At 52.6% G+C, this 15107-nt stretch overlaps 1 protein-coding gene across 11 annotated transcripts in view; it reads right to left on the bottom strand.

Moving 5' to 3' along the window:
* SNED1 (sushi, nidogen and EGF like domains 1) overlaps positions 1–15107 on the bottom strand; it is a 75407-nt gene that overhangs the window by 25305 nt on the left and 34995 nt on the right. For all 11 annotated transcript variants that reach the window (XR_011565987.1, XR_011565988.1, XR_011565991.1 and 8 more), the window contains exons 7-16: positions 14865–14978; positions 14639–14752; positions 9122–9247; positions 8851–8955; positions 8593–8706; positions 7991–8107; positions 6572–6688; positions 6252–6368; positions 6014–6127; positions 5637–5810 (exon numbers count right to left, since the gene is read on the bottom strand). Coding sequence is in view for 5 of the 11 variants with exons in the window: in XM_070787069.1 (XP_070643170.1) it covers positions 5637–5810; positions 6014–6127; positions 6252–6368; positions 6572–6688; positions 7991–8107; positions 8593–8706; positions 8851–8955; positions 9122–9247; positions 14639–14752; positions 14865–14978 (1212 nt within the window). In the remaining 6 variants the exon portion in view is untranslated. The remainder of the gene's footprint in view (positions 1–5636; positions 5811–6013; positions 6128–6251; positions 6369–6571; positions 6689–7990; positions 8108–8592; positions 8707–8850; positions 8956–9121; positions 9248–14638; positions 14753–14864; positions 14979–15107) is intronic.

Genomic DNA, 15107 nt, shown 5'->3' with positions numbered 1-15107 from the left:
GCTTAACGTGGAAGTGAGTAAATAAGAGCTACTGACAGAATGACCCCAGGGCTGGCGCCTGACCTGGGGCTCGGAGTGTCGGCTCATCTGCTCGCACGCACATCCCGCTGCTTATGACCTGAATTTCCACGGTTATCCCCTCTGTGCCTCCTTAGTTTTAAATTTTTACCAATATGCTGGGCAATTTTGCTATTATGAACTTTATTTATAGGACATTGTGGTTAATGTACTCTTTTCTCACTCAACGTTATATTAATAAGATGTTTCTATGTTGTGGGTGGTTCTCTTCATTGCTGTGTAATATTCCTCAGGGTGATTATACCATACTTTCTCTCTCTTGTTCGGTAGGCTTTGGGGTTGGGTTTAGATTTCTTGCTGTTGAAACAAAGCTTCTGTGTCTTTCACATCTCCTGGTGTAGAGTTTTCCCTCAATTTACAATTATCCAGCCGTACAGTTGCTAGGACACAGTTTATACGAAGGGGGTCAGCTCGACAAACGACTAAACTGCCCTCAGCGTGCCTGTACCCGTTTACACGCCCTCCAGCAATTTAGAACAAACGCTGTCCGTCCACATTCTCACCAGTTTATGGGCTTTTAGACTTCACAAGTTTTGCCAACTGAATGTGTCTCACTGTACTGCTGATTAGCATTTCGCACTTCACTGACAGAGGGAATGTTGTTTTCTACTGTGAGACTCCTACTCACGTGTCTTACCTGTTGGGTTGATTCTATACGTTTATGTGTGTGTATACATAGACACTATACATAACATGTATGTGTATATACATATATGTGTAGATAACATACATACGTAAGTGAAAGTCACTTAGTCACGTCTGACTCTTTGTGACACCATGGACTCTACAGCCCATGGAATTCTCCAGGCCAGAATACTGGAGTGGGTAGCCTTCCCCTTGTCAAGGGGATCTTCCCAACCCAGGGATCGAACCCAGGTCTCCCGTATTGAAGACAGATTGTTTACCATATGAGCCACAAGGGAAGCCCAACTTTCTTAAGGCCAAGGGATTTAACTTCCTAATTTTTAACTAGTCATCTTGTCCATTTTTTCCTTTTATATTTAGTTGTTTTTGTGGAATCTTTCCCTGCCTTAAGGCCAAAAAGATAGTTAACCTACATTTCCTACACAAAACTACATAGTTAAAAAAAAAACGCATTTAAGTCCTTAATACATCTGGAACTAATTGTTGGGTATGGTGAGGAGTGGAGAAACAATGTGATATTTTCTGAGTACCTAACCGTTTTATTCCAGTTGTCAACAAGATTTTCTCTGTTTTCTTACAGAAGTTTATAGTTTTAACTTTTACACTTATGTCTATAATTCATTTCATATATATAAAAATTATCATTTTGATGCTATTGTATATAGCATTGTTCCATCTCACTTTCCAAGTCTCCCCTGCTAGAGTATGAAAATATAATTGTTTCTGTGTATTGACCCTGTATCCTGTAACCTGCTTGAATTCACTTATTAGTTCTGTTGCTTCTATTGTAGAATTTCTTAGGATTTTCTGTGTGCACGATTGTGTCATCTTTACTTCTTGCCCGATAGACGTGCTGTCTTCCTTTTCTCGCCTCTGTGTGGCCTAGGATCTCCAGGACAGTGGCGGAAGGCCCTGGTGAGCGGACACCTTTGCCTGTCTGCTGATGACGGCAGGCACTCTTTCACCCGTAAGCACTTTGTTAGCTGTTGATCTTTTTCATGGATGCCCTTTGATCGGGTTAAATAAATTTCCTTCGACTCTTTAGTTTGTTAAGAATTTTAAAAATAATAGTTGAATTTTATCAAATGACTTTTTCTGCATCTATTAAGACAATCATATGGTTTTCTCCTTTATTTTCTACTATGGTGAATTAGATTTACTGATTTTCAAAGGTTAAACTGTTCTTGACATAAATCCCTCTAGGTCAGGCTGTATTAGCCTTCTGATGTAATACTGGGTTGGATCTTAGTAATGTCTTGTTAGGATTCTGTGCTTTGCACATGAAGCATGTTGTTGGCCTGTACCTTCATTTGTGCAGCGTCTCTGGTTTCGGCACAAAGGCGATATTGGCCTCACGAGATGAGCTGAGGAGGATCCCTTCCTCCTACACTCTCTGAAAGAGCCGTGTGGACGGTGCTGTTATTCCTTCTGAAGGGTTTGACAGAACTCAGTGAGGCGTCTGGTCCTGCCGTTTCCTTTGTAGGGAGGTTTTTAGCCATGAGTTAAATCTCCGTAATAGACACGAGGCTCTTCATATTCTCCATTTATTCTGGTGTCAGTTGTATCATTAGCATCTTTCTTCACTTGTTCTACATTGTGAGATATATTGGCCTGAAGTTGTTCCCAGTATCTCCTTGCCCTTTAAATGCTCATATAGTCTTAAGTGATATCTCTTTTTATTTTGATATTGCTAATTTTTATTTTTTCCCTTGATCAGTCTAGCTAGAGGCTTATTATTTTTATTGATCCTTTCAAGGAATCAGTTTTTGGTTTCATCTGCACATGTCTTTTTTATAATTAATTATAAAAAATATGTCATTTAATCGTTATTTATTGTTGATTCATAAAAATGCAATGGATTTTGTTATAACCTATATTCACCAAACATATTACATTTCCTATCATTTATAGAGTTTTCTTTTGGTTGAGAGACAACCGTATTGGCTGTAAACACTGATGTTTCTCCTCCCTCCTTTAGCGTTTTCATGACTTTGCTTTCTTCTTCTTACTTTATTGCATAGGCTATTACTGACAGTGTACTGTTGACTAGACTTGGTGATAATGGGCACCCTTATTTTGTCCTGAATTTTAAGGGGAATGTTTCCCCACTTAGGACAATGTCTATTCTAGGTTAGATGAGACCCATCATAAAACTGCCTCAGAAGCTAATTTCCTTCCTCCTCCTTGGTAGCTAGGCACGTCTGAGTCAGTTCGGCGGAAGAGCAGCTTTTCGGTTCCAGATCCTCCTCCTGTATAATGAGGGTCAGGGAACACTGGTCCACAGCTTCCTCTCCTTTTTGTTTTTGGCCTCACCATGCAGCAGGCAGAACTCCCTTGACCAGGGCCTGAACCTGTGCCCTCTGCAGTGGAAGCACGGAGCCTTAACCATGACCGCCAGGGCAATCCCATAGCCCTCTTAACGTAACCTGTCCTCATTCCTCTGTAAATATGTGGCGTGTAACTGGTGAGCTTCAGTGGAATTGTGTGTTCAGCCTAGCTTATGCCTGGTCTAAGCACATCTCCCTGTGGGCTAATGAACACCTGGGGGGCTCTGTGGGCTCTGCTATTTCTCTTTTATAAGTTTTCCCTCCAATAAGTCCTGTATTATACCATGTGGTACTAGAAAGGTGTGTGTGTATCATATTTTTATCTGGATAAGGAGTGCTTTTAAAATTCTTACTTGGTAGGAATTTGTTACTTGAATAGGTATGAATTTTGTCAAATGCTTATTATACATTCATTGAAATTCTTATATGACTTTTCTTTTAGTTGGTTAGCAAATTTTTCTAGTATCAACTATTTTTACAACAACCCAACTTAAGAATGCTGTGTGTGCTCAGTCGTGTCTGACTCTGTGGCCCCAGGGACTGTCACCCACCAGGCTCCTCTGTCCATGGAATTTTCCAGGAAAGAATACAGGAGTGGGTTGCCACTTCCTACTCTAGGGGATCTTCCTGACCCAGGAATCAAACCCACGTCTCTTGGGTCTCCTTCATCGGCAGGCTGCTGCTTTATCACTGGCATCACCTGGGAAGCCCCATTATGGTGTATAGTCTTTACAGACCATCAGATTTCTGCATGTTTTCACGTTTAATGGAGCCATAACTTTACTCTGTCCACCTGTCCATGTCTGGTGCTGGTTTAAGGTTGTCCTGGCCTTGAAGAGTGGGTGGCACACACTCTTTCTGCTCCCCAGGAGGGCCTGTGTAGCACTGCAGCAGGCTGCTTCTTGGTTTGGTGGGATTGATCCATGGACTTGTTTGGGCCTGGTGCTTCCTTGTGAGAAAACTTTGCATCCTCAGCTCTCTAATGAGTTAAGAGGTACGATTTTATGGGCTCTCTGGAGCTTCCTTGATGTCACAGTGAGTGTGATGGTGTTTTCTAACTGTCCACACCCTAACTGAATGGGTCGCTTCACTATCTTTAAAATGCCGTTTTATTACCTCACTCCTGACGTCTCTATAAGAAGTCTGGTGCCAATCTGATTCTTGTTCCCTTGTGGCTTCTTGTCCCTTTTTCTAAGGATCTCTTCCTCCTGATTTTCTTACATTTTATTGTACTGTGTCTCGTGCCTCTCTCCTCCTGTTTGACACTCTGCAGGCCCTTTCAGTCTCTGCTCATTTATCAGCTATTCCGGGAGTTTAGCTCCATAGTTGTGACATTCCAGCCTGTTTTAATTTGTGTCACTCTTGGGGGCCTGTTGCCTCAGGGTCAGCACTTACTCCCTCCTCAGAGCCCACGCCTCCTTTCTAATCTGTGAGTGTTTCCCTTCGTCTCTCTGGCACAGCTCCTTACACTGGCCTTTCAGCTCATTAGCTTCGTCTTTGTTCCCATTTACAAGTTGCATCTGCCACTCCTACTGTTACAGTTTTTCGAGCATCTTATTTCTGCCTCTTTTGAACATCACTTGTTGATTCTATTTTTACGGCCAGTGTCATGTTTCCTTTTGTGTCTTTGTCCTGCGTTTATGTTCTTCCTCATCTACGTCTCTGCTCCCAGGAGTATGTGTTGTCTGGGCTCTATCAGTGTCTCTGAGGTGCCGCATTTCTCGAGCGTCCTGGTATCCTGGCTTGTGAGCTCACGTTCCTTGGCAGTTCCCACTCCTCCTCATGGCATGTTGAGGAGAAGCAACACTGGGCCCGGGGTGGCCTCCAAGACAGTGACCACTAGCCCTGGGGGGCTTGGAAGGCCATGCGTAAAGGAGCAGGTTCGAGGCCAGGTGACCGCACCTGTGTTCTGATGCTCCACCTGAGAGGGCCGCCCAGGCCCGACAGCTTGCAGGGCATCTGGGAGGGGGCGGTGTGCTCTGCGCCTCCCTTCTCTGGATGCTGTCCTGTCCCTAAACTAGTCTGCTGAAAGCTCTTTGCTTTCTGAGACCGTGTTACCATTACACAGATGGTCTGAACAGTTTGGAATGTTCCGTTTCGCTTAACACACCGCTGGTGGTGCTGTCTGTAGCACCCTGTCTCCAGGTGCCTGCAGGGCAACACCCCTTAAAAGCTTGTGGGGGCTCGTGGGTGCCTTGTTCAAATGCAGGGTCTGATCCTGCAGGCCTGGGCAGGCCTGGGAGCAGGAGTGGGACCTAAGCCCTGATCTGCCTCTGCAGGGCTCTGCCTTTGGGCTGCCTCCTGGCCTCAGCGGCTTCCTCTGCAGAGTGGGCTTGTGGGTGTTAGACCTCATGCTTTGGGCTGCTCTGAGGACCGGAAGCCCTTAGAGAAGGGTCCGGAGTGGAGGGGACCGGTCATCACCACCATCAGCACCAGGTTTTGCCCTCACTTGGCACAGAGGAGACAGAGCCCAGGGTCAGAACTGCGGCTCGTGCTTTCCTGCTCAGCCCAGGGGAGCGGGGCGTGGCCCAAGGGAGCGGGGCGTGGCTCCCCCCCCCCACCCCCCCGGCAGAGGGCCCCGGTCACCGTGGCACTGGGGGGGCTCGCTCCAGACGCCCTGTGGCTGGCACACCCGGACATGGCTGGAGGCGCTTGGGCTGTAGCCTCGGTCACACAAGTACAGGGCCACCGAGCCCAGTCGGGTGCCGTTGAATCGCAGGGTGGCATGCTGCACCTCGCCGGGGGGCCCGCAGTCTACCTCTGCAAGGACAGGGCAGCCCTGTACTGCGCTGCTGGCCCCTGCCTGGCCTCCCGCTGCTCTGACCCGGGCCCCTTGCTCCCTGTGCAGCCTGTCCCAGGGTGACAGAACCGGCCCCCAGAGCAGGCTGCTCAGAGGTTTCCTTCTTCCCCTCCCTCCCCAGTCCCCTGCTGGGCCCTGCGCTGCCCCAACTTGGCCTGCTCACCTGCCTGGCACCGGCGTCCTGTGTACCCTGCTTGGCAGTGGCAGGAGAAGTCTGTGCCTAGGTCCTCGCAGGTGCCCCCATTCATGCACGGGCTCCGGAAGCAGGGCGAGGGGGCTGCAAGGGCGCGGGAACCCCATTGGCCATCACTGTCCCCACTGAGGCCTCTGGGGGCACGGGCATCCTGCCTCTCGCACCAGCTGTGCCTCGGGGCCACGGGGCTATGAAGAGCCCCCCTTACCTATCTCACAGTGCCGCCCCGAGAAGCCCGGGGGGCAGTCACACTTGTATTTGCCGATGTAGTGGAAGCAGGTGCCGCCATTGTGACAGGGACCCGAGGCGCACGAGTCTGGCTTCCCTGGAAGCAGAGGCACCCATTGGGTAGGGCCGGGGATCGCGTGCACCCCCCTCCGGTCCCTCCCCTCGTCCCTCCACACCCTCATCAGGGGCGGTAGGGGGCTTGTGGGGTGCTCCTGACGAGCAGACGCAGGGAGCAGGGCAGGGGTCCCAGGCCGGCCCCTCCCCACCCTCCCCAGGCTGGCCCGCCCGCTGGGCTCGCACCAATCTCGCAGTGCCTGCCAGTGAAGCGGTAGGGGCAGTCGCAGTGGTACTCGCCGCCCGCCTCCTTACACGTGCCTCCGTTCCTGCAAGGCCCAGAGCTGCACAGGCGCGGCCGGGCTGCCAGGGACAGACAGACAGAGAGGCTGGTTAGCTGGGTCCAGCCTCCTGGCCCAGAGTGCCCGCAGGCCAGGGCTGCTGGTCAGCAGAGCCCCTGAGGCTGCTGCCCAGGGCCGAGCTCACCAGGTGCTCCCCACTTGGCTTGGGGGCCCTGTGCCCACCGCCCCACCCCTGCACCCACTGCCCCGGCCCCCTGCGCCTGAGTCCCACCCCTGCACCCGCCACCCTCCACCCCCCTGCCCTGCCCGGGCTCTGCTGGGGAAGCGCTGGAGAGCTGCCCACTGCCGCCTTCCTGCTGAGTGGGGAGCTGCGGCACTCCCACTCAGATCTGCGTGTTCCTGTGCCTGCACTGAGGGCCTTCCCTGGCCTGCGGGGTGGATGTCGCACCTTCACAGCTCAGCCAGCAGTGTAGACCCTCGGCCTGCTTGACGATCTTGGGGGGGATGTGAGGCAGGAGGGGCCTCCCTCCCATGCCCTGTGGGGCCTCACAGAACGCTTGTCCAGGTTCTGGCCACCACCCCCGCCCCGCCATGTCCCTCTGCCCCCTCTTGGGGACGCCTTGGCCAAATGTGCAGGACCTCGGTGGCTCTGCACAGAATCAGCCTGCTCTCTGGAAAGCCCTCCCCCGCAGGGGTGTGGAGGCCGTGGGCTCTGTGGTCAGACCCCCGGGGGCCCAGTCTCAGGGCCCCGTGGGAGTGGCAGAGGCAGGGGTTCAGGTTTCAGCTCTCTGGACACGTGAGGCAGCAAGAGGGCTGGACGGGGCCCAGGTGCCAAGCCCCGGAGGACAGACGTGGGCATAGGGGCCAGGCAGCCAGCACCCTGGGCCCTGACCAGAGGATGCCTGGGTCACTGAAAACAGTCCTGAGTGCTGCTTCTCCTGCTGGAGGGACTGCTGGGCAGGCAGGGCGCGCGCAGTGACGCCCGCAGCGTATCTGCGTAGGAGCGCTTACGTTCCTACGTGGCTAAGTGTTGTAAAACGTCGACATTCTCCAACTGCATTACGTTTATAAAGTCGACTCAGTGGACGTGAATCTGACCAACTCCAGGAGATGGTGAAGGACGGAAGCCTGGCATGCTGCCGGCCATGGGGTCACAGAGAGTTGGACAGAACTAGCGAGTGGACAACACTGAGTTGTTTTATAAATCGGTGATTCTAAATCCCACTGGAAACACAGTGAGCAGGAGGGGAGTGCACTGTGCGGAGAGTGCTGCGACTGGCGGGAGGCGCCCCGCCCCGCCCCCCGTAACTGTGCGGAGAGCGCTGTGGCGGCGGGAGGCGGGAGGCGCCCCTGCCGTGCCCACCTTTCTCGCAGTGGCGGCCGTGGAAGCCCCGCGGGCACTCGCACGTGTAGGAGTCTTCGTGCGCGTCACAGGAACCTCCATTGAAGCAGGGGTCGGAGTCACACGGCGACGGCAGCGCTGTGGGGCAGAGGACGGTCATCCTGACGTCCTGGCCAGAACCGATGCCAGGCTTGAGTCCTCATGCTGGCTCGGAGGCCCCCCTAGAATCTCTTCTATCACATTTTTGAATTTTCCAGATTTTGCCTTTGCTCTTCCGTGAGCTGGGACTGAGTTGGGACTGAGCTGGGCTCCACAGGAGTCCTGGTATCAGGACCACCTGGTAGCACGTCACCACCGTCACACGTGACGACTCTCTACCTGGCTCACTCGGTGTCTGCACTGACACATATGCCGGCAGACATGCTTCTCCGCGGGCGCTTGTCAGGCGGCCATGTCCCAGCAGCTGAGCTGGAAGGCGCCGAGTGGCGCTCACACGTGGCTGCAGCGGGTGGAGCAGGGCGCGTGGCCAGGCTGCCCACCCCCAGGTCCCCTCTCTGCCTCCTCCTGCTGCCCCCAGGGCCTCCCAGCACCTCCCCCGCCAGCTTCCAGGCAGGCCCACTCACAGTGGCTGACGTTGTGGTCGGCGTGGCAGACGCACAGGTAGCTCCCGCCGTACTCCATGCAGTAGCCGCCGTCGGGGCACTGCGTGTTCATGTTGCAGGGCGTGGCCGTGACCTCTGCACACGAGGGGGAGGCCCAGGGACCGCGTGACCCCGGGGGTGACCAGGCTGGGGTGCCCCCCACACCCGGGGCTCACCGTGCTTTCAGGGATTCTCAGGGCAGGGCAGGACGGGAGCCCCGTCCCAACCCTGGGCACTTACCAAATTCGCAGAGGAGCCCAAAGAAGCCCGGTGGGCACTGGCAGAGGCTGCTGTTGGCCCCCAGGCACCTGCCACCATTGCGGCACTCACAGCTGCTGGGGGTTCCTGCCACAGACGGAGCGGAGACAGGCCTCAGTATGGGGCCGCCCTCCTGACCACTGTCCCATAAAACCGGCTGTGCAGCCCCTCTCCCCACTCCCAGATCCCCTCCATAGGTATCCACATGCACACCCCATGGGGCCCCCAGCCCGGCGGCCCGGCCCACACGCACTTTCCCTGCAGTCGAGGCCCATGAAGCCTTCAGGGCATTCGCACACGTAGCCCTGATCTGCATCCACACAGGTGCCTCCATTCTGGCAAGGGCCCGAGAGGCAGGCGTCGGGCACTGGGTGGTGTCCTGCAAGAAAAGCAGTGGTCACCCAAGGCCTGGCAGCGGGCCTGGGCAGGGAGTGGGTTAACAGGGCCTTGGGCCAGAGAGGAGGCACGTTAACCTCTGTTGTTTGTGCCAAGTGCCTGGAGACTGGCCCCCAGCAGCCCTCAGCCCCGAACCCCTTCTCTGGAGCAGAAGCAGCATCTGGAGTGCAGAGGGGCCGATGGTGCACCGAGGGCCTGGCTGAGGCCAGAGGCTCCAAGTGAAATGGAGTTACTGAAATGCTCGGGGTTTTCCAGGTATCTGTCTCCTGTTGATTTCTAGTTTAATTTTGCTGCGATCAGAGAACACAGTCCTTTTCAGTTTATTGAGCTTCATTTAATGGCCAATGGGGTCGTCTGTCATGGTGGAGGCTTGCAGGCCCTGGAAGGAACATGGGTCTCTGTGAATATCAGTCAGGCTGGGTCAGCCAGCAGTGCCTCCACGTCCCTGCGTCCTGGCTGGTCTCCATACACGTGTCCTCTGCGCTGCCGAGAGGCCATCTGAAAAGCATCTCTGTTTAGCCTTACTTTCTGAAAGACGGTGTTTGTGGTGTACAGCCCTAGTGTTACAGCTTACTTCTTCCAGGGCTTCACGGGTGCCGTCCCACTGTCGTCCAGCCTGCACGGACTCGGAGGCCGAGGCTGCTGGCACGCTTGTGTCTGTCTTTTCTCTCTGGCTGCTTTAAGATTTTCCCTCTGTCGTTGTTGTTACTCAGCCTCTCAGTCGGGCCTGGCTCTCTGTGACTCCACGGACTGCAGCGCACCAGGCTTCCTTTGCCATCTCTGGGAGCTTGCTCAAACTCATGTTCATTGAGTCGGTGATGCCATCCAACCATCCCCTCCTCTGTTGTCCCCTTCTCCTGCCTTCAATCTTTCCCAGCATCAGGGTCTTTTCTGATGAGTGAGGTCTTCATATCAGGTGCCCAAAGTAGTGGAGCTTCAGCTTCAGCATCAGTCCTTCCAGTGAATATTCATGCTTGCTTTCCCCTAGGATTGACTGGTTTGATCTCCTTTCAGTCCAAGGGACTCTCAAGAGTCTTCTCCAATATCACAGTTTGAAAGCATCAGTTCTTTGGTACTCAGCTTTCTTTATGGTCTAACTCTCACATTCATACATGACTACTGGAAAAACCATAGCTTTGACTATGTGGACCTTTGTCAATAAAGTAATGTCTCTGCTTTTTAATATGCTGTCTGTCATAGCTTTTCTTCCAAAGAGCAAGCATCTTTTAATTTTATGGCTGCAGTCACCATCTGGAGTGATTTTGGAGCCCAAGAAAATAGTCTGTCACTGTTTCCATTGTTTCTCCATCTATTTGCCATGAAGTGATGGGACCATGATCTTAGTTTTTGAATGTTGTTTTAAGCCAGCTTTTTCACTCTCCTCTTTCACCTTCATCAAGAAGATCTTTAGTTTCTCTTTGCTTTCTGCCATAAGGATGGTATCATCTGCATATCTGAGATTATTGATATTTCTACCAGTAATCTTGATTTCAGTCTGTGATTCATCCAGTCTGGCATTTCACATGATGTACTCTGCATATAAGTTAAATAAACAGGGTGACAATATGCAGGCCTGATGCACTTCTTCCCCAATTTTAAACCAGTCTGTTGTTCCATGTTTGGTTCTAACTTTTGCTTCTTGACCTGCATACAGGTTTCTCAGGAGGCAGGTAACGTAGTCTACTAGTCCCATCTTTTTAATAATTTTCCAGTTTGTTGTGATCCATACAATCAAAGGCTTTAGTGTAGTCAATGAAGCAGAAGTAGATGTTTTCATGGAATTCTCTTACTTTTTCTGTGATCTGGCAGATGTTGGCAGTTTGATCTCTGGTTCCTCTGCCTTTTCTAAATCCAGCTTGTGCATCTGGAACTCCTTGGTTCATGTAGTGGTTTTCAGCAATTTGATTTATGTTGGGCTTTGTATGGTTTTCTTCATGTTTTTCTTGACTTTTGGGTTTTCATTTTCATCAGACTTAGAAACTGTTTGGCTGTTGCTTTTTCACACTCTTTCCCTGCACCCCTTCAGCCCATCCTTCCTGCAGGGACTGCAGGGTCACACCTGCTGGGCGCGCGGCGTCCCTGCACAGGCCCCCCCTCACTGCTGCCCTCCGTGTCACCCTCTCTGGGCTGCTTGTCGAATCGTTTCCATTTCTCTCTTCAAGGCCATTGACCTTTCCTTCTGCAGCGTCTAACCTGCTGTGAACACCGTCCAGTGTTTTTTTTTAATCCAGATATTATGTTCTTCTAGAACATATCTCTAGAAACTTCTTTAATATATTCTGCTGCTGCTGCTAAGTTGCTTCAGTCGTGTCCGACTCTGTGCGACCCCATAGACGGCAGCCCACCAGGCCCCGCCGTCCCTGGGATTCTCTAGGCAAGAACACTGGAGTGGGTTGCCATTTCCTCCTCCAATGCATGAAAGTGAAAAGTGAAAGTGAAGTCGCTCAGTCGTGTCCGACTCCTAGCGACCCCATGGACTACAGCCTACCAGGCTCCTCCATCCATGGGATTTTCCAGGCAAGAGTACTGGAGTGGGGTGCCATTGCCTTCTTCCTTAATATCTTCTACTTCTCATTATGTCTTTTCCCTCAACAGTCTTGAACATATGGGCACATGCATGTTCATGATGGATGATCAAACATTTATGTTTGCTGATTCTCTGGCCATCTCTGGCCACTATTTCTTTATATCTATTTTACTTCTGGCGGTAAGTCATATACTCTTAACCTTTTGTATGTCTGGTAACTTTTGGGTGGGTATTCTGGGGTCCTGGATTCTGTTACATTCATCTAAAGAGTTTAGGATTTTATTCTGACATATGGTTAAATTCAGTTCAGTTCAGTCAGTCAGTTGTGTCTGAATCTTTGCGAACCAATGACCTGCAGCATGCTGGGCCTCCCTGTCTATCACCAACTCCCGGAGCTTAATCAGACTCATGTCCATGGAGTTGGTGATGCCATCCAGCCATCTCATCCTCTGTTGTCCCCTTCTCCTCCTGCCTTCAATCTTCCCCAGCATCAGGGTCTTTTCCAACGAGTCGGTTCTCACATCAGGTGGCCAAAGCATTGGAGTTTCAGCTTCAGCATCAGTCCTACCAGTGAATATTCAGGACTGATTTTCCTTTAGGATTGACTAGTTAGATTTCCTTGCAGTCCAAGAGGCTCTCAAGAGTCTTCTCCAATACCACAGTTCAAAAGCATCAATTTTTCAGTGCTCAGCCTTCTTTATAGTCCAATTCTCACATCCATACATGACTACTGGAAAAACCATAGCTTTGACTAGACAGAGCTGTCTGGTCCTTTCAAGCTTTCTTTTCAGTTTTCTTGGGGCAGATCAGACCTGCCATTAGCTTAGCACGTATTCATCCCCACCACTAAGGTGATACCACTGGGGACTCTACTCAGTACTGGCCCTGGGTATGAAGAGCTTGCTCCACTCTGGCTGGTAGGAGTGGGCTTGAGTTTCAGTAGCTGACACCACTCCCAGTGGTTCTTCCCCAGCCCAGCAGCTCTCACCCCACCCAGATTCAAGGGGTCTCAGGGCAGCTGTCCAGGGCTCATCTCCTGCTTTCTCCTCTTCCCTCCCCGCCGCCCCCCCAGCAGCTCGGTCCTTGTTGGTGGCACCAGCACAACCTCCAGGCACTGAACTGGGGTCTCTGCTCCTTGACTCAGAGACTCAGAGGAACTGCTGGAGTCTGGAACCCCCTCCCCACCCCCAGGGCAGCCTGGCAACGGCTCTGATGCAGCCTTGTGGCAGCTGTGGGTTCCACCCCGCTTCCTTGTCCTCTCCCAGGAATGAAGTTCCTGGCTTTCAGTTGTCCAGTGGCTGAGAGCAGGTGTTTCCTGTGCCTGGTCTGGTTTTGTTGTTGAGAGTGACAGGGAGAGTCCCAGAGCGGCTCATCCTCGTTGGCCGGAAGCAGAAGGCTTGACAGCCTTTAGTCTGGTTTTTGGCCAGCTTCCTCTGTGCCAGCTTCCTCTGTGCCTTGAAGTGTGGCTCCAGAGCTTGTACTGGGGTGGATGTATTAGTGGCTGTTCCTCACAGTTTGCTTTTATTAGCATTATTCTTTGTACAAACGTGATTTCTTCGTAAAATCTTCTGAAATCACTTTATCTGTTTTCTGACATGAGTTTAGTTAAGTACGCTGATGCTCGGATGCCAGTCGAGGCCGTCCTGTGACATCACGATGATTTCGGGCAGCAGGTGGGGCTGCCACCTGCCCACCCTCTGCACTGTGAGGCCTCGCCGTCCCCTGGGGACACAGCCTGCCCTGCGCGTGGCCTGCTGGCCACAGACCAGTGGAGGGCACAGCGCCCACCTGCATCTTACTTGTAGCAAAACCTCACTTCCTTCTTAAGTTTTTAGACTCAAAGTAAATCTGATGAGTTTGTCTTGAGCACCCCCCCAACCCCCGGGGAGATGGGTGCACAGCTATTGTTGGCTCGGGGGTGGAGGCCCTGGGAGGTCAGGGGATGTCAGATGCTGAAGTCGTAATTTATTCTGTGGGTCATAAAATCGAGTTGGTCTTTTAATTGAGTCCTGTTGTCGTTCAGTTGCTCAGTCACGTCTGAGACCTTGTGACCGCATGGCCTACGGCACGCCAGGCTTCCCGTCCTGCACTGTTTCCCAGAGTGTGCTCAGACTCAAGTTGTTTGAATCAGTGATGCCGTCCAACCATCTCATCATCTGTCGTCCCCTTCTCCTCCTGCCTGCAATCTTTCTCAGCATCAGGGTCTTTTCCAATGAGCCGGCTCTTCACCTCCAGTGGCCAAAGTATTGGACCTTCAGCTTCAGCATCAGTCCTTCCAATGAATATTCAGGACTGATCAGAACTGACTTTAGAATTGACTGGTTGGATCTTCTTGTAGTCCAAGGGACTCAAGAATCTTCTCCAACACCACAGTTCAAAAGCATCAATTCTTTGGCACTCAGCTTTCTTTATAGTCCAACTCTCACATCCATACATGAGTACTGGGAAAACCACAGCTTTTACTATACAGACTTTGATTGGTAAAGTCTCTGCTTTTAATGTGCTGTCTAGGTTTGTCATAGTTTTTCTTCCAAGGAGCAACCAGCATTTAAAACAACATGCAATAGAACAGAAGTAAGCAGACTTCATCACGTGTGGTGGAGATCAGCCCAAGGTTTGTTTCCTTGCACCGGAGGGCTCTGGGGCAGGAAGAAGGGGCAATAAACAGCCTAGAATCTGCTGAAGGGGCGGGGCCTGGGGAGTGTGGCCATCCGCTTGAGAGAGGGGAGCAGACTTCCTGGGCCTCATCCAGCATGTGCACAGCAGAGCCCAGACCAGAGCCCACCTCCAGAGGACAAGGGGGCAGCTGACCCCGTCACCCATGGGGAGCTGCGACACGGCCATTACCTGTCTCACAGCGAGGTCCCTCGAAGGGTTCCGCACACAGGCAGGTGAAATTCCCCACCAGGTCGACACACGAGCCTCCGTTCAGGCAGGGGTCAGAGCTGCACTCGTCCACGTCTGCGGGTGGCAGAGGTGGGAGCTCGGCTGCACACCAGCCTCTAACCACCCAGCACCCTGCCCCACTGGCGCCCCGCCCCGCCCCACAGCCACCAGCCGAGGGCACGCTCACCTGTCTCGCAGGCCGCCCCTGTGTAGCCGGCTGGGCACACGCACGCCGCGGCGCTGCCCTCCGCCCGGCACCAGCCGCCGTTCTGACACTCTCTGTCATCGCACGGAGACTCTGCTGTGAGCGCAGTGTGCACGGCCATGGGGCTCCCGGCTGTGCGGCCCGGTCTCCCTCTGAGCCCCACCCTGCACCGCGGGCTGCACACGGGTGGCCCTGGCAGTCTCCAGGGGGCAGCGGGCCCTGGAG

Source organism: Bos indicus, chromosome 3, assembly GCF_029378745.1.
Source record: "Bos indicus isolate NIAB-ARS_2022 breed Sahiwal x Tharparkar chromosome 3, NIAB-ARS_B.indTharparkar_mat_pri_1.0, whole genome shotgun sequence".
In the NCBI taxonomy this organism is placed as follows: Eukaryota; Metazoa; Chordata; class Mammalia; order Artiodactyla; family Bovidae; genus Bos; species Bos indicus.
This window is presented reverse-complemented; position numbering and strand designations above follow the sequence as displayed.